The sequence below is a fragment of the Puma concolor genome, chromosome A3 (genome assembly GCF_028749965.1).
Source record: "Puma concolor isolate L17-30 chromosome A3, mPumCon1.1.hap2, whole genome shotgun sequence".
Lineage (NCBI taxonomy): Eukaryota > Metazoa > Chordata > Mammalia > Carnivora > Felidae > Puma > Puma concolor.
In genome coordinates, this window is record NC_141669.1 from 79,888,453 (window position 1) to 79,906,468 (window position 18,016).

The 18,016-nt window shown below is 40.6% G+C and overlaps 1 protein-coding gene across 3 annotated transcripts; it reads left to right on the forward strand.

Annotated features, from left to right (window-relative positions):
• The first annotated feature begins 63 nt into the window (after window positions 1–63).
• UNC50 (unc-50 inner nuclear membrane RNA binding protein) lies at window positions 64–17,823 on the forward strand. 3 transcript variants are annotated; one of them, XM_086701289.1, is made up of 6 exons: window positions 64–174; window positions 1,514–1,793; window positions 2,586–2,706; window positions 15,677–15,816; window positions 15,902–16,003; window positions 17,472–17,823. In XM_086701289.1, the coding sequence occupies exons 2-6, from the start codon at window positions 1,514–1,516 to the stop codon at window positions 17,606–17,608; spliced, it is 780 nt and encodes a 259-aa protein (XP_086557415.1). In that variant the 5' UTR covers window positions 64–174; the 3' UTR covers window positions 17,609–17,823. The 3 variants fall into 3 exon arrangements, with proteins under 3 accessions (XP_086557415.1, XP_025788290.1, XP_025788291.1); XM_025932505.2 differs by having other exon boundaries at window positions 125–272; window positions 1,510–1,793; XM_025932506.2 differs by having other exon boundaries at window positions 140–272.
• Window positions 17,824–18,016: the final 193 nt, after the last annotated feature.

The window sequence follows — 18,016 nt, forward strand, 5'->3', positions numbered from 1 at the left end:
CTGCGACCGGGTTGGGAGCAAGCGACACTCGCGACGGCAGGAACCGGAAGCCGGCAGAAACAACTTCCGACTGGCCCCCGGAAAACTACGGGGCGCGAGAGGCCGCGGGCGCGGCGGAAGTGGGCGCAAGTGACGCGTCGGGCCCCCAGCGCCGGCTACGTTGCGGGAAGGGAAGTCGCGCCGGCGGGTGCTGGGCTGGACTGCGGGGTTGGGCTGCGGGGCGTAGGTGGAGGGCTAGCTTGGACCCCTTGGAGGCCGCAGCGGGGCTCCAGGTGAGGCTGGAAGACCGCTCTGCCAGGGGCGCGGCTCGGGCTCGCTAGGTGTCTTTTCCTCCGGCACCTCACGGCCCGGTGTTCCTCGGCTCTGGAGTGGCCATACCCGGGTCCGGCTGCTCGGCCTGCGGTAGAGTTGTCAGAAACAATTAAGGACGCCCAATTACACTTGAATTCCACATAAACCACGGACGACGTTTTAGTGTATGTCCGACACAATGTTTCGGACATGCTTATGCTAAAAACTATACCTGTATCTGAGATCCAAATGTAACTGGGCGTCCTGTGTTTTTATTTGTTAAATATGGCAACCCTGCCCGCAGCCCCAGGCTGACGTGAACACCTGGGCCCCGCGAGGCGCTGCTGGCGTCTGGGGGGCTTGGGGAGTGGAGCGGGGAACTGGGCTGCCGGGACGTGGGGGCTGGACGGTGACCTGCGCTCACCGGGCTTCTGGACTGATTACAACCGCTGCCATTCCCTCTGCTGAACTATTTCAGGGAGTAAAACACTGTGGACTTGAGTTTTGTTTTTATGTCACATTCTAGTGAGAATTGCTTGATGGTCTTGCACTGATGGACCTGTGTGAATAGGCCATTTATTTTTACCTTGTCGATAACGTTTCTAATTGGCTGTTAAAAAAAAAAAAAACTCTTCCCTTAAAGACTTGATGGTTAAGAGCACAGGATTTTGGGGGCGCCTGGGTGGCTCAGTTGGTTTAAGGCGGGCCACTCTTGATTTCCGCTTGGGTCGTGATCTCAGGGTTCAAGGGTTCGAGCCCCAGGCTCCCTGCTTACAGCACGGAGCCTGCTGGGAATTCTCTCTCTCTGTCTATATATATATAGTGTGTGTGTGTGTATATATATAGGTGCAAAATCCTGCGCCTTTTTAAAATATATATGTGTGTGTGTGTGTGTGTGTGTGTATATATATAGTAGTTACCTGGGTGGGCTGCCTGATTATTGAGAGAGGTGAAGTGTGGGAAACATACTGACCCTGTTATAAGTGCTATGACGGTTCAGAAGGGTGTGCTGCTGCCCTTGCCTGAAGAGCAGTGATGAGTTCTTGAGCCCCCATACAAACCTCAGAACCATCTCCATTAGCTTTTGACCCCTGACTGTTATCAAGGATTGGGATGGAAATGTAAGATACCATCCCTCCTAAATATCTCAGAAGAGGGGTGTTGGTAGCCGATAGGTTCTTAAAATTACACGTAAAAGAATTTTTTTCTTCCATCTAGGAAGATGTTACCAAGTACTTCAGTGAATTCCCCAGTGCAGGGGAATGGAGTGTTGAATACCAGGGATGCAGCAAGACACACAGCTGGAGCAAAACGCTACAAATACCTGAGAAGACTTTTTCGTTTTCGGCAGATGGACTTTGAGTTTGCTGCATGGCAGATGCTCTACCTGTTTACTTCCCCACAGAGAGTTTATAGAAATTTTCATTATCGAAAGCAGACAAAGGATCAGTGGGCCAGAGATGACCCTGCTTTCTTGGTCCTGTTAAGTATTTGGCTCTGTGGTAAGTGTTAGTTTCTCTATAAGAGGGTTGAAGAACAAATTGAGTGTTTTAGATTGAATTTGTCATTTGCAGGATCTTTTGTTATAAACATATTGTGGGTCAGAATTTGGGATATTTGAATCTATTTCTTCCTTTCTGAAGCCTCAAACATCTCACAAGAAAGAATGTTATATTCTTTCTGGTTCTAACGGTCCCAAGCAGATGCCAGAGTAAATTGTTCCCTTGAACTTTGAAAGGAAGAGGACAGAGTCACTCCGTGTCTTTATTTACCACTACTATGGTAAAAAATTGATACCAAATGCAAACTTTCTGTGAAAAGGAATATCAAGACTGGAAATTGCATTCCACAGGCAAAATCCAGAGTGAGAGCTCTAAAAATACCAATGTGAACTTGAGAAACTACTTTTAAGTTCTCCAATAAGGTAGTGTGAGAGTCCTAACCACCTTTAGGGTGTTAGATGTAAACATGTAAGATCTTTTTCACCTTTACCTGGACTTAAATATGTGAGTGCCTTTCCAGAACTAGTGGTATTTTAAATGTTGGGACCACTCTGGTGAACCATAGACGGTGGCCTCCACAGTAAACTTCAGATACCTCAGTAGCCATTCTGTGTTCCAGGGTAGTCTGCATTTCTCTGTTAGTTATATATACATATAACACGTCTTTGGGGTTTTGTTTACATGACTGTCTCCTCCACCACACGTGTGGGCATCTGGAGGGCAGGGATTGTGCCCCACATCCCCCAGAACTTAGCAGAGTACCTGAATTTATTATGTAAATCTTTGTTTCAGTGTCCACCATAGGATTTGGCTTTGTTCTGGACATGGGATTTTTTGAGACAATAAAGCTTCTCCTTTGGGTTGTATTCATAGATTGTGTAGGCGTTGGTCTTCTCATATCAACTTTAATGTGGTAAGTACCATAATATTAGTTTTTCAAGTACTGCTGTAGATCCTGCATTTGCTTCCTTTAGAGATAAAGTAGCTGATGTAAATTGAAATGAGATAGATGAATTGAAAGCATGAATTAAACATTTTTTTACTATTGATGGATAGTTGACATACGGTGTTACAGTAATTTCAGGTGTACAACACAGTGATTTGATAATTACATACATTGTGAAATGCTAAGTGTAGTGTCTGTCACCATGCAGTGTTGTTACAATATTACTGATGGCATTCCTTATGCTGTATTTTTTATCTTCGTGTCTGATTTATTTTATAACTGGAAGTTTGTACCTCTTAATCCCCTCCACTTATACCACCCATCCCCTCAACTCCATCTCCTCTACTAGTTCTCTGTATTTGTGAATCTGTTTCTGCTTTTTGTTCATTTTGTTTTTTAGTTTCCACATGTTCGTGAAATCATACCGTATTTGTCTTTTCTGACTTATTTCGCATTCCTCTAGGTCCATCTGTGTTGTCACTAATGGCAAGATCTCATTCTTTTTTGATGACCGAGTAATATTTCAGAATGTGTGCGTGTTTGTGTGTCTGTGTGTATGTATATATTTATACACCACATATCTTCTTTATCCATTCAACTATTGATGGACCCTCAGGTTGCTTCCATATCTTGACTGTCGTAAATAATGCTGCAATAGATATTTGTGTGCATATAACTTTTCAAATTAGTGTTTTCATTTTCTTTGGCTAAATACCCAGTATTGGTATTGCTGGATCATATGGTATTTCTGTTTGTAATTTTTTGATAAGCCTCCATAATGTTTTCCACAGTGGTAGCTCCAGATTACATTCCTACTGGCAGTACATAAGGGTTCCCTTTTCTGCACATCCTTGCCAACACCGGTTATTTCTTATATTTTTGATACTACCCATTCTGACAGGTGTAAGGTGATATCTCATTGTGGTTTTGATTTGCATTTCCCTGATGACGAGTGATATTGAGCAACTTTTCATATTTTATTGGCCATTTGTATTTCTTCTTTGGAAAAATGATCAGGTCCTCTGCCCACTTTTTAATTGGATTTTTTTTGGTGTTGAGTTGTGTAAGTTCTTTATATATTTTGGATACTAACCCCCTATCAGATATATCATTTGCAAATATCTTCTCCCATTTACTTGATTGCCTTTTATTTTGTTCATGGTTTCCTTTGATATGCAAAAGCTTTTAATTTTGGTGTAGTCCCAATAGTTTATTTTTGCTTTTGTTTCCCTTGTCTGAGGAGACAGATCCATAAAAATGTTGCTGAGACCAATGTCCAAGAGATTAATGCTTATGCTTTCTTTTAGGGGCTTTATGGTTTCATGTCTCATGACTAGGTCTTTAATCCATTTTGAATTTATTTTTGTGTATTGTGTAAGAAAGTGGTCCAGTTTCATTCCTTTGAATGTAACTGTCCACTTTTTCCAACACCATTTATTGAAGAGACTGTCTTCCTCATTGTGTATTCTTGCCTCCTTTGTTATAGGTTAATTGGCCACATAAGTGTGAGTTTATTTCTTGGCTCTATATCCACTTCCATTGGTCTGTCCTTTTTTGTGCCAGTACCATACTATTTTGATTACTATAGCTTTGTAGTATATATTGATACCTGGATTGTAGTATCTCCAGCTTTGTTTTTCTTTCTCAAGGTTGCTTCGGCTATTTGGGGTCTCTTGTGGTTCTATACAAATTTTAGAATTCTTTGTTCTAGTTCTCTGAAAAATATTGCTGGCATTTTGATAGAGATTGTATTGAATCTGTAGATTGCTTTGGATAGTATGGACATTTTAACAATATTGGTTCTTCCAGTCCATGAAAATGGAACATCTTTGCATTTGTTGTGTCCTCTTCAGTTTCTTTCATCAGTGTCATACAGTTTTTAGAGTAGATGTCTTTTATCTCCTTGGTTAAATTAATTCTTAGGAATTTTTTGATACAGTCATAAATGGGATTGTTTTCTTAGTTTCTCTTTCTGCTACTTCATTATTGAAATACAGATTTCTACATATTAATTTCGTGTCCTGCAACTTCACTGAATTCATTGATTAGTTCTAATAGTTTTTTGGTGGAGTCTTTCAGGTTTTCTCTATATAGGGTCATATCATCAACAAAGAGTGACAGTTTTACTTTTCCTTACCAATTTGGATGCCTATTATTCCTTTTTCTTGTCTGATTCCTTGATTGCCACGGCTACGACTTCCAGTACTATGTTGAATAAAAGTGACAAGAGTGGACATTCTTGTTTTGTTCCTGATCTTAGAGGAAAAGCTTTCAGCCTTTCACCATTGAGCATGATATTAGCTGTGGGTTTATCATATATGGCCTTCATTAGGTTAGGTACATTCCCTCTAAGCCCATTTTGTTGAGAATTTTTATCATGAATGAATGTTGAATTTTGTTAGATGCTTTTTCTGTATCTATTGAGATGATTATATGATTTTTATCCTCCATTTTGTTAATGTGTATCACATTGATTTGCAGATATTGAACCATCCTTGCATCCCTGGAATAAATCCCATTTGTTGAAGTGAAATATCCTTATAATGTATTGATGAATTTGGTTTGCCAATATTTTGTTGAGTATTTTTGGATCTATGTTCATCAGGGATATTGGTCTACAGTTTCCCTTTTTTGTAATGTCTTTGTCTGGCTTTGGTACCTGGGTAATGTTGGCCTGATAGAACTGATTTGAAAATTTTCCTTCCTCTTCTATTTTTTGCAATAGTTTGAGAAGAATAGGTATTAACTCTTCTTTAAGTGTTTGGTAGAATTCACCTGTGAAATCATCTGGTCCTAGACTTTTGTTTTGGGGGAAGATTTTGATTACTGATGCAGTTTCATTACTTATAATAATACATCTATTCACATTTTCTATTTCTTCCTGATTCAGTTTGGATGATTGTATTTTTCTAAGAATTTATCCATTTCTTCTTACTTGTCTAATTTGTTGGCATATAATTTTTCATAGTAGTCTCTTATAAACCTTTGTATTTCTGTAGTGTGAGTTGTTACCTCTTTGCATTTCTTATTTTACTTATTTGAATTCTGTTTCATTTTCTTGATGACTCTGGCTGAAGGTTTATGAATTTTGTTTATCTTTTCAAAGAACCAGCTCTTGGTTTCATTGATCTTTTCTATTGTGTTTTAGTTCCTATTTCATTTATTTCTACTCTGATTTTTATTACTTCCTTCCATTATCTTCAGGCTTTGTTCTTCTTTTCTCATTTTTTTAGATGTAAAGTTAGATTGTTTGAAATTTTTGTTTTTTCCTGAGGTATTCTTGCTAGAACTTCACTCTTAGAACTGCTCTTGCTGTGCCCCAAAGATTCTTGGGATGCTGTGTTTCCACTTTCATTCATCTCAAGGTATTTTTTTATTTCCTCTTTGTTTTTTGTTGTTGACCCATTGTTTTAATAACATGTCATTTAGGCTTCACATGTTTGTGTTTTTTCCATTTTTTTCTTATAACTGATTTCTAGTTTTGTGCTATGTGATTAGAAAAGATCTTGATATGATTTCAGGCTTCTTAAATTTATTGAGGTTTGTTTTAAGGCCTAGAATGTGATATGTCCTGGAGAATGTTTCATATGCACTTGAAATGATTGTGTGTTCTACTGTTTTTGGATAGAGTATTCTGTACATATGTGTTTCGTTTTTTTTTAACTTTTTAAAATTTTATTTTAAAGCATGAGTGGAGGATGAGAGGGAGAGATGGGGAGAGAGAGAGAGAGAGAATGAGAGAATGAATATCTCAAGCAGCCTCCACTGCTCAGCAGGGAGCCCAATGCAGGGCTTGATCCCATAATCCTGGGATCATGACCTGAGCTGAAACCAAGAGTTGGATGCTCAACTTACTGAACCACCCAGGCACCCTATTCTATGTATATGTGTTAAGTCCATCTGGTCTAATATGTTGTTGACAGCCACTCCTTCCTTATTGATTTTCTGTCTGGGTGATCTATGCATTGATGTAAGGGGGGTATTAAAGTCCCCTATTTTATATAACTGTCAGTTTCTTTTTATCTGTTAGTATTTGCTTTGTGTATTTGGGTGTTCATATGTTGTATGTATAAATATTTACAGTTGTTATATCTTGTTGGATGGAGCCATTTATCATTATGTAATACCTTCTTTGGTCTCTTAGTCTTTTTTTAAAAAATTTTTTTAAATGTTTATTTACTTTTGAGAGAGACAGAGCATGAGTGGGGGAGGAGCAGAGTGAGAGGGAGACACAGAATCTGAAGCAGAGTCCAGGCTCTGAGCTGTCAGCACAGAGCCCGAAGCAGGGCTCGAACCCACAAACTGTGAGATCATGACCTGAGCTGAAGTCAGACACTTAACCGACTGAGCCACCCAGGTGCCCTGACAGTCTTTGTTTTAAAGCGTATTTTGTGTGATAGAACTATTGCTACCCAGGCTTTTTTTTTTTTTTTTCAGCTTCCATTTGCATGGAGTATCTTTTTCTATCCCTTCACTTTTAGTCTGTATGTGTCTTTAGCTTTGAAATGAGTCTTGTTGGCAACATTCAGCTGGGTCTTGTTTTCTTACCCATTCAGTCACCTTATGTCTTTTTTTTTAAGTTTTTATTTTAATTTCTGATAGTTAACATACAATGTTACATTGGTTTCAGGTGTACAATATAGTAATTCAACACTTCCATACATTACCCTGTGCTCATCACAAGTACTCGCCTTAATCCCCATCACCCATTTAACCCATTCCCCCACCCATCTCCCCTCTGGTAATCATCAGTTTGTTCTCTATAATTAAGAGTCTGTTTCTTATTTTGTCTCTCTTTTTTCCTTTGTTTTGTTTCATAAATTCCACGTATGAGTGAAATTATATGTTGTCTTTCTCTGACCTGTTTTGCTTAGCATTATACTCTCTAGCTCCATCCATATGGTTGCAAATGACAACATTTCATCCTTTTTTATGGCTGAATAATATTCCTGTGTGTGTGTGTGTGTGTGTGTGTGTGTGTGTGTGTGTGTACACCCATGCATGCACACACACACACATGCACACCACATCTTTATCCATTCATTAACCTATGGATACTTGGGCTGTTTCTGTATCTTGGCTATTGGAAATAATGCTGCTATAAACATAGGGGTGCGCATGTATCCCTTTGAATTAGCATTCTTGTATTCTTTGGGTAAATACCCCGTAGTTGATTGCTGGATCATAGGGTAGTTCTATTTTTTTTTTTAAGTTTTTATATATTTTTGAGAGAGAGAGAGCAGGGGAGGGGCAGAAAGAGAATTCCAAGCAGGCTCCATGCTAAGTGCAGAGCTCGATGCAGGGCTCAAACCCACAAACCCTGAGATCATGATTTGAGCCAAAATCAAGTCGGATGCTTAGCTGACTGAGCCAAACAGGCTTCCCTTGGGAAGTTCTATTTTTAACTTTTGAAGGAATCTCCATACTGTTATCCAGAGTGGCTACACCAGATTGGTTTCCCACCAACAGTGCACAAGGGTTCCTTTCTCCATATCCTTGCCCACATCTGTTGTTTCTTAGGTTGTTGATTTTAGCCATTCTGACAGGTGTGAGGTGATATCTCATTGTACTTTTGATTTGCAGTTCCCGAATGATTAGTGGTGTTGAGCATCTTTTCATGTGTCTATTGGCCATCTCTTTGTCTTTGGAAAAATGCCTGTTCATGTCTTCTGCCTATTTTTTAATTGGACTGTTTTTTGGGTGTTGTATAAGTTCTTTCTATATTTTGGGTACTAATCCTTTATCATATAGGTCATTTGCAAATATTTCCCATTCAGTAGGTTGTCTTTTAGTTTTGTTGATTCTTTCTTTCACTCTGCAGAAGCTTTTCATTTTGGTAAAGTCTCAATAGTTTATTTTTGCTTCTGTTTCCCTTGCCTCAGGAGACATATCTAGAAAGAAGTTGCTACAGCCAATGTCAAAGAAGTTACTGCTGTTACTGCCTGTGTTCTCTTCTAGGAGTTTTAGGTTTCTAGTGAAACCTCAGGTCTCACATTTAGGTCTTTAATCCATTTTGAATTTATTTTCATGTAGAGTGTTAAGAAAGTGGTCTAGTTTCATTCTTTTACATGTAGCGGTCCAGTTTTCCCAATACCATATGTTGAAGAGACCGTCGTTTTGCCACTGGATATTCCTTCCTGCTTTGTTGAAGACTGACCGTACAGTTGTGGATTCATTGCTGGGTTTTCTATTCTGGTTCATTGATCTATGTGTCTATTTTTGTGCCAGTACCATACTGTTTTGATCACTACAGCTTTGTAATATAACTTGAAATCTAGAGTTGTGATACCTCCAGTTTTGTTTTTCTTTTTCAAGATTGCTTTGGCTATTCAGGGTCTCTTGTGGCTCCATACACATTTTAGGATTATTTGTTCTAGTTCTGTGAAGAATGCTGTTGGTGTTTTGACAGGGATTGCATTAAATGTGTTGATTGCTTTGAGTGGCATGAATATTTTAACAGCATTTGTTCTTCCAATCCATGAGAATGGAATGTCTTTCCATTTCTTTTATCAATCTTTTCCATCTTCTTTTATCAATGTTTATAGTCTTCAGAGTACAGATTTTCCACCTCTTTGGTTAGGTTGATTCCTAGGTATCTTATTATTTTGGGTGCAACTGCAGATGGGTTTTCCTAATTTTTCTTTCTGCTGCTTCATCGTTGGTGTATAGAAATGCAACAATTTTCTGTACACTGATTTTGTATCCTGCAACTTTACTAAATTCACTCATCAGTTCTAGAAGTTTTTTGGTGGTCTTTCAGGTTTTCTATATATAATATCAAGCCATCTGCAAACAGAGAAAGTTTTACTTCTTCCTTACCAATTTGGATGCCTTTTATTTCTTTTTATTATTTGCTGTGGCTAGGACTTCCAGTACACCCTATGAGTTTTGATTGGAGCATTTAGACCATTTACATTGAAAATAGTTATTGATAGGTATGGATTTATTCCAATCTTGTTAGTTTTCTGGGTGGTTTTGTAGTTCTTTATTTTCTTGCTGTCTTCCTTATAGTTGATGACATTCTTTAGTGTTATGCTGGATTCTTTTCTCTATTTTTTGTATATCTGTTAAAGGTTTTGGTTTGTGGTTACCATAAGGTACATATGTTAACATTCTGTGTATATTGCAGTCTCTACTTAAAGTTGACGGTCACTTAAGTTGGAACACATTCTAAAAGCACTATATTTTTATGTCCCCTACATATTTTATGTCATATTTTACACCTTTTGTTTTTGTTAAGTCTTTTAACTAATTTTTAGATGTAATTGGTTTTACTACTTGTCTTTTAAGCTTCATACTGGCTTTATAAAGTGATTAATCTACTACCTTTATTGTATGTTTGCTTTTACTTGTGAAATTTTGTCTTTCACATTTTTCTGTTTATGGCCTTTTCCCCCTTGCTTAAAGAGCTCCCTCTAACATTTCAAGGCCAGTTTTGTGGTGGTGAACTCCTTTAGGTTCTGTTTGTCTGGAAAACTCTTTATGTCTCCTCCAATTCTGAATGTTTACCTTGCTGGGTTGAGTATTCTTGGTCGTAGTTTTTTTTCTTTCAGCACTGTGAATATAGCCTGTCATTCCCTTCTAGCCTGCAAGTTTCTGCTGAAAAATCAGCTGATAGCCTTATTGTGCTTCTTTTGTACATAAATAGTTGTTTTACCCTAGCTGCATTAAGATTCTGTCTTTATCTTTAATCTTTGACATATTAATTATTAGTTGCAATGGTATGAGCCTTCTTGGGTTGATCTTGTTTAGGGCTCTCTCTGCTCCTGGACCTGGATGTTGGTTTCCTTCCCCTGGTTAGGGAAGTTTTCAGCTATTATTTTTTCAGGTACATTTGCTGCCCTTTCTCTTTTCCTTCTGGGATTCATATAATGCAAATGTTAATATGCTTGATATTGTCCCAAAGATCCCTTAATCTATCCTTATTTTTGTTTTTAATTTTCTTTTTGTTGTTCACCTTAGTTGCTTTCCATTTCCTGCCTTCCAGATCACTCTTCCATTCTTCTGCGTCCTTTAATCTGCTGTTTCTCTCTAGTGTAGTTTTCATTTCAGTTACTACATTCTTCAACTCTGATTGGTTCTCTTTTATATTTTCTCTCTGTTGAAGTTCTCACTAGGTTCATCAAACCTCTCTCGTTTCAAGTCTGGTGAGTATGTTTTTGACCATTACTTTGAACTATTTATCAGGTAGATTGTTAATCTCGTTCTTTCACTTGGAGTATATTCCTCTGCCTCCTTATTTTGTTTTAGTTTAGGTATTTGTGTCTGTGAATTAGGCAGAATAGCTACTTCTAGTCTTGAAGGATTGGATTCATGTAGGAATGTCCCACATACACTGTGTATGCCTGCTGACTTTGGCCGGAGCTGTAGTGGGCCTGGGCCGGGGTAGGGGCTCTGGGTGTTGTACATGGGGCACACCCCAGTGGGAAATCTGAAGCTGAAGTGGGCGTGGGCCCGGGGTGCCCTGGTGGGACAATGGAGTCGAAATGGGCTCAGGCTGGCAGGGGGGACTCCCGGGGCACTGTGCACAGCGGGAGCCCTGGTAGAATTGGAGCTTCAGTGAGTGTGGGCTAGGTGTGTGGGGTTTACTGAAGTGCTGGCCAGTTAGGACATCATACCCTGTTCCAGTCAGAGTGATCAGGTGAGGTGGGGGGACATAAATGGTGGCACTCACCAGCCCGTTTGGCCACAGAATATATTCCCACAGGCCTTGGCCATTAGGCAGAGGGTTAGGTTTTTTTAATATTCTGGTTGTCTTTTAAACCACTGCTTTTTGTGTGTGCCTCAGTGGGGCTTGGGCTGGTGTGGGCTAGGGTCCCAGGGTTCCCTGAAGTGGCCGGCCAGCTATCTGTGCTGTCAGTGTTGGCTTTGGGGGAGGGAGGAGACATCAACAGTGGCACTTGCCAGCTCTCAGACCACTGGAGACCGATTCCTGAGATTCCAGCTGTTTGGCAGATGCTCAAGGGCCGGTTCCTTTAAATTCAGGTGGCCCTTGTAAACTGAGGCTTTTTTTTCTATGCCCCACAGCTGTGGAATCTGTTCCTGGTTCTGTAGCTCTGTCCCTCCACACTGTAGCTGGCAGCATCAGGGGTGGGTGCCTGTTACTGTGTCTCTGTCTGGTCCTTCTCTCCTTTGTTGTGCAGAAACTGTTGTCAGCCCTCAGTTTTTTTTCCCAAAGGAATTAGTCTAGATGTTGGTATAGATTTGGTGTGTCTGTGGAGGGGAGGGAGTTCAGGGTCTTCCTCCATCACTATCTGGACCTTGTCTCTTGAAAGCATCTGTTTTGACTGTCAAGTTGATTACAACTTGCCCTCCTATGTCAGTGTTTGTATCAGAAAATACTCTAAGGGATGGTCTGTATTGTCAAAGTGCAGCAAATAAGTGAACTGAAATCATGATCATCTCATATTAACAAAGTCCCTGGTTTTGCAAAAATATGCAGTTAGCCAGTTCTGCTTAGGTTGTGTGGATGATGGCACGATTTCCTCCTACATTTGTCAGTGGGTCATTTCTAGATGTTTAAGCTATAGAGGATTATTTCATGGAATCTTACTCTGAATATCTGACATAAATGAAATACATTTGAAAAAGGATTTGTTAAGCTTTTGGTGCCTTCTTGCTCATACACACACAGGTTTTACTGAACAGGTACGCAGTCTGACTTCTGGGTTTGGTTTAACAGCAGTAGTGTACTGGTGTTAAGTGTAGAAATCCAGCATTTGGTTTTTCCGTTTTCTCAGAGATACAGGCTCCTCTGTGGTTGGCATGCCAGATAAGGGGAATGGATGTGTCGAGTGAGTTCACAGAGGGCCAGCAGTTGAGTAGAGGTTGTGGTCATGTGTATCAGAGAAAACACTATGGAAATTTTAGTCACAGATGGGCCTAGGTTCAAATGCCAGCTCATTTACGTTAATTTAGTCCCAGTCTCCTCTTTTGTAAAATGGAGTTAGTTATCTAATTTTATTTGAAAAGATTGTGGTATGAAAAGTACCTAGCAATTTTAAACAGAATTTTAAACAAAATCCTAAGACTGTAACCTCTGATGCTACAAATGTGTTGTTTTCATTTGTAACTTCTGACTAGTACAGGTTTTGTATGTGCTTGGTAGTCAGGACCCTATGTCATCAATTTAGAATTCTAAAATCTGGCTTAAAAATAATACTAATGTAAGTCACGCATTCATTATGAAAATACTCATGAAAAACGTGGTATATGAAACAATTCCAATAAATAAGGCTTTCAAAGGAATCGTTTGTAGCAAACATGGACTCAGGAGGGCCACAGAAGCCAAGTCATCCTGGAGTTGAGCACCTTTACTATGAGTCCATATTACAGTTTCGGTTACATAGAAAAGGACTCTTTATATTTTTGAAAGCTTACACTGTGTTGTGAATGGTGTTAGAAATATGAGTGATGACATGTGGTTGCTGTACTCCCAGAAGCGCCATAGGAACCAGCAGGAGGAGGTGTTTGGGGGAGATGGGATCGTTGATTCCTGGTACCAGAGGCACAGGCCCAGAAATGAGGAACAGCATGCTGGGTCTGGTAGCACAGGGTGACACTCACCAGTTCAGGAAGGTGTGTGGCCTTCAGTGCCGTTCAGAAGAAAGAATTGGACTTTATCTCATAGCTTGCATGTGTTGGTTGGGGAGTGGAGAGAGGTGGGGAACTTGGAGGCTTTAGGGTAAAGATTTAGGGAAAACCTCTTCTGTGGCTGTGAAGGAGCTGAAGAAGAGTGGCAAGGCTGGATTTGACTGTGGGGGCACAAATGTAGAGCAGGCCCAGATAGTGTAGGGAACTCAGGAAGAAAGGAGAGAGAGATGAATCAGAGAGCATCCTGTGGTAATCAGGTATGGTGAGAGGAGGGAAGAGTGGGGAGGAGGCAGAGGCCTCCTGGAAGAGAGCCTGCAAGATTTTTGGCTCAGAAGTGACGGATGAGGATGAAGCATTCCATGTTGGACATGTTGAGTTCGGGTGGCTTGAGGATTTTACTGGAGATAAAGGTACAGTAGACACTGGGGTGGGGGACTCCGAACCTACTACAGTCTGGGCCAAGATGAGGACATGGCTGGCATCATTAATGCAGAGGTGGGAGGTGGAAACCACAGATGTCTGAGCTCTCTCAGAAGGAATGTCTGTGTTCTAGAGATAAGACTGGGGACAGAAGCCCAGAAGGTGCTCATGTAAGAAATAAGCAGAGGGGTAGGAGCAGCAGGAGGATCACAGAATGCATGGGAGCTCTCGGGTAGTGAGCTGGATAGTTATTCTGGTTTTTTTTTGTTTGTTTTTTTTTTTTTTAATTTTTTTAATGTTTGTTTATTTTTGAGAGACAGAGAAAAACAGAGCATGAGCAGGGGAGGAGCAGAGAGAGAGGGAGACATAGAATCCAAAGCAGGCTCCGAGCTGTCAGCACAGAGCCCAACGCAGGGCTCGAACTCATGAACTGTGAGATCATGACCTGAGCCGAAGTCAGGTGCTTAACAGACTGAGCCACCCAGGCGTCCCTTATTCTGTTTATTATAATGGCCCGTGTTCTTAGCTAAAATGGAAGACGTGTTGGTAAGTTAGAGTTTGTTCAAAGTTGTATTGATATTTTCAGATAACCATGTACAGGACTGTTTATTTCCACAGTAGGCATAGCATTTTCTTTACCCTTGAAATGAAACCATACACATAAAAGTCCACTGAGTTTCTGCAGATGATCCTCTTTGTTGTTTTCCTTCGAAGGTCTAATTTTCTATTACCTGGGCATTTTACTTTTCAGTCACTCATCATTTAACCGAACTCATAGGCCATGCTGTGGAACCAGTGACAGTTGTTCTTACGGCTAGATCTGTCACTGGCCGCTTTTTCCTTCCTGGTTCCTCCGGATTTCTGGACCTTTTCATAGAGGGGTGACCTTTTGGGTGTTAGGCCTTGCACCTATTCTATATCTACATTCTTTCTTTGGGGAGGGTGTCATTGAGGCCCATGCTTTTCACTATCTATACATGGATGAGTATCTCCATTTCCGACCTCCTCTAAATTCTAGATTTCATAGACTTCTTCATGTTAGTAGGTATCTTCAGCATAACAGGCCCAAATCCAAACTCCTGCACTGCCCCAGACCACTCTTTCTGCAGTCACCCCACTGTAGTTAATGGCAACTCAATCTTCCATTTGTTTCAGGCAAAAATCAGTCATCCTTGACTGCTCATTTTTTATCTTACTCTACATGCAGTAAACACATCCTCCTGGCTCTGCCCTCCGGTGTAGCATTTCCTGCATGTCACCATCTCCTCTGCTATCACCCCTGCTCATCTCTTACTTGCAGTAGCCTCCCAGCTGGTCTGTTTCCCCTCTTGTCTCTGGAGTCTATTCTCAGATCGGCAGTCAGAGGAACCCCGTCCAAACAGTGAGTCAGACACTCTTCTGAGAACTCCAGTGACTTCTTATTTCATCAAGAGTAAAAGCCAAAGGTCTTAAAGTGGTCATAGGCTTCATACCACCTGGCTCCCTGCTTCATTTCCTACTACTCTTCTCGCTTGTTCCAGGCACACTCGTCTCCTCATCCACGCCTCACACAGGCCAGGTACCCTGCCACCTCCTCTGTCCTCCACCACCTCCTCCACCTCTGTGTTCGGACTCCCCTCTGCCTGGAATGCTCTACCCCAGGTAATTCCCTCCTTGCCCTTGGTCTTGACCCAGATATTACCTTCTTAGGACTATCCTACTCAATATCACATTTCAACTATTTTCTATCCTTCTTTATTGCTTAATTTTTCTGCATAATGCCATCTGACGACTCTAACTAGATCAAAGGCAGAGATTTGTGTGTTTTGTTCACTACTTTATCTCCAGTATCTGGAATAATGCTTGGTACACAGAAGGTAGTCAGTAAATATTTATGGAATTAACTTTATTGTATCGTGAAAGAAATTTTAACTTTGCTCTTTAGGTTTATCTCTAACAAGTATTTAGTGAAACGGCAGAGCAGAGACTATGATGTGGAGTGGGGCTATGCCTTCGACGTGCATCTGAATGCTTTTTATCCTCTCCTAGTCATTCTGCACTTTATCCAGCTTTTCTTCATCAACCGTAAGTAGCAGGTGCTTCTCAAATGATCGTGAAAAGTCATCACTGTATGTACTGAAGAGATTCAATGTATGCATCTCTTCCACAGATGTTATCCTGACAGACACCTTTATCGGATATTTAGTTGGAAATACCTTATGGTTGGTGGCAGTTGGCTATTATATCTATGTAACCTTCCTAGGATACAGTGGTAAGTCACAAATCGTTTTGGTTGACTGAAAACATAACTGGGAGAAGGGAAAGTTGCTGCAATAGTAACACAATTGCTTACTTTTATATGCATTGCCTCATTTAATCTTCACAGTTAGATTTACTTAACCCCATTTTTCAGATGAGGCCACAGAAATTGAGTAACTTTCCCCATGGCCTTGCAGCTGCAAAGTGGCACGGCCGCTCTATAACAGATTTTGTAATTCTGAGGAACCACGTTAAACCATATTCAATATCTCCCAAGTTACTTGCAGAAACACACGACCCGTTTCCTTTTCTCCCTGGCTTTCTGTTTCTTGGTCCCAGCTGCCAGTGAGGCACGGGCTGGGTCTCAGGGATGCCCATGAGGTATAGAAACCTTTACAGGCCTTTCAAGGTGTTAAAAAACCTTTGCCTCACTTTGGTTATACGATCACTTTATGGTTCTGCAGATGGTCACAGATCAGGCCCAACCTCCACTGATTGGAGGATGTGTTTGCAAATTTACTCTTAGATCCTGCTAGAAGCTTATTTTTCTTAGTGTGAATGAGAAATTTACTCCGTTCTTCCTTTCTCGTCACTCTGAGTGATTAGGACCTTACTGTAAATACCCCTGGTGCTCATGTACAACTGGCTCCTCTGGCCCTTCCTACCCCACCCCCATAGGCCGCTTTGCCAGGGACCACATAACCCCCTCAGATTGTAACACCTTGTTCTGGGCATGGGGAGTCCTTTCTCCAATCCAAGGGACAGGTTTGTGACATGTTATATTTGTAATGAATTTTCACATTTTGAGAAAGTTTTAAATTGTGATTAGCATACTACAACATTGTGGTTTCTCTAAATGGATATTTGCTCACTCTTGGCAACTCCCTCCAATTTAGTTGTGTATGGCTCAGTTTCACTTTGGGGGCTTCCTAGAGGAGAGATGTTCAGGTTGGGATGCATGTGGTAGGGACCCACTAAGTAACTACTGAGCAAAAAGAAACATGGATATCTGGGGACAGATTTTATATCTGAGAGTTTTAGCTTTTTCCTGAAGCCTTGGATGCTTACCGGCTGAGCTCTCCCCTTCTCAAGGTGGAGGTGTGATGCTTTGTATACTGGGAGATCTCAAATAGCTCCGTTATCTTAGAGGTTTCTGAGGCAGTCACCTGTTTAAATCCACCACCGTCTTCATTAATATTTGTGATGTTTTGTCCCTTACTTGTAACCTGTCTGAAGTCCCGAATCTGCTTCTCACTAGGCTTTTGTGCTGAAATAATCCCTCGTCCCGGTTTCTTCACAGCTGTGAGGAGGGGGCAACACAGTGAGAGTAGCCTGTTCTGGCTTTAGAGCAGCATCTCCTGGATCCAAAACATCTTTTGGCTTTCTTTTTGGCCCCACCTGTTGTAATAAGAGCTTTCAGAATGTTCATTAGTCATATTTGCTTTTTTTAAAAATTGAATCTGGATTTGTTTCTTTTCCAGCATTGCCATTTTTGAAAAATACGGTAATTCTTCTTTATCCATTTGCACCTCTCATTCTGCTCTACGGCCTGTCACTAGCGCTAGGATGGAACTTCACGCACACACTGTGTTCCTTCTACAAGTACAGAGTGAAATGAAAGCGGTGGTGAGAATATCCTGTCTTCCCTGCGCAGCAGGCAGTCTTGGGGAAGTGAGATTTCTCCTGAAACTTGTAAATAAACCATCTTTGTAGATACCTTCAGGGTGTAAAGTTTGCAAGTTTGAAGAAATATATATGTTAACACTATTGTCAAGTACATTCCTTAAAACTAATTAAATGTACATTTCTATAATAAATATTTTTTAAACTAAAGTTTCACCTGTTTTTTGAAAGAATAACCATTTGGAGGACATGGGGATAGTCATGTGCTCCTCACCACTGTTCCAAGGTACTTAGTCTGGCCCCATTGCTAATGAGCTGTATTTTAAACACTGCTGTAGACCACACGATCCTACTATAACCTTCAAAAGCCTCCTCAGCCTGTAATGTAACTCAAATTAAAATC

What these genes read in the sequence shown, in the direction of transcription:
- UNC50 (XM_086701289.1), top strand. Translation starts at nt 1,514, where the DNA reads ATGTTACCAAGTACTTCAGTGAATTCCCCAGTGCAGGGGAATGGAGTG. An exon ending in CTCATATCAACTTTAATGTG is followed by an intron (nt 2,707 to 15,676) that starts GTAAGTACCATA and finishes TTTGCTCTTTAG; the next exon opens with GTTTATCTCTAACAAGTATT. An exon ending in CCAGCTTTTCTTCATCAACC is followed by an intron (nt 15,817 to 15,901) that starts GTAAGTAGCAGG and finishes TCTCTTCCACAG; the next exon opens with ATGTTATCCTGACAGACACC.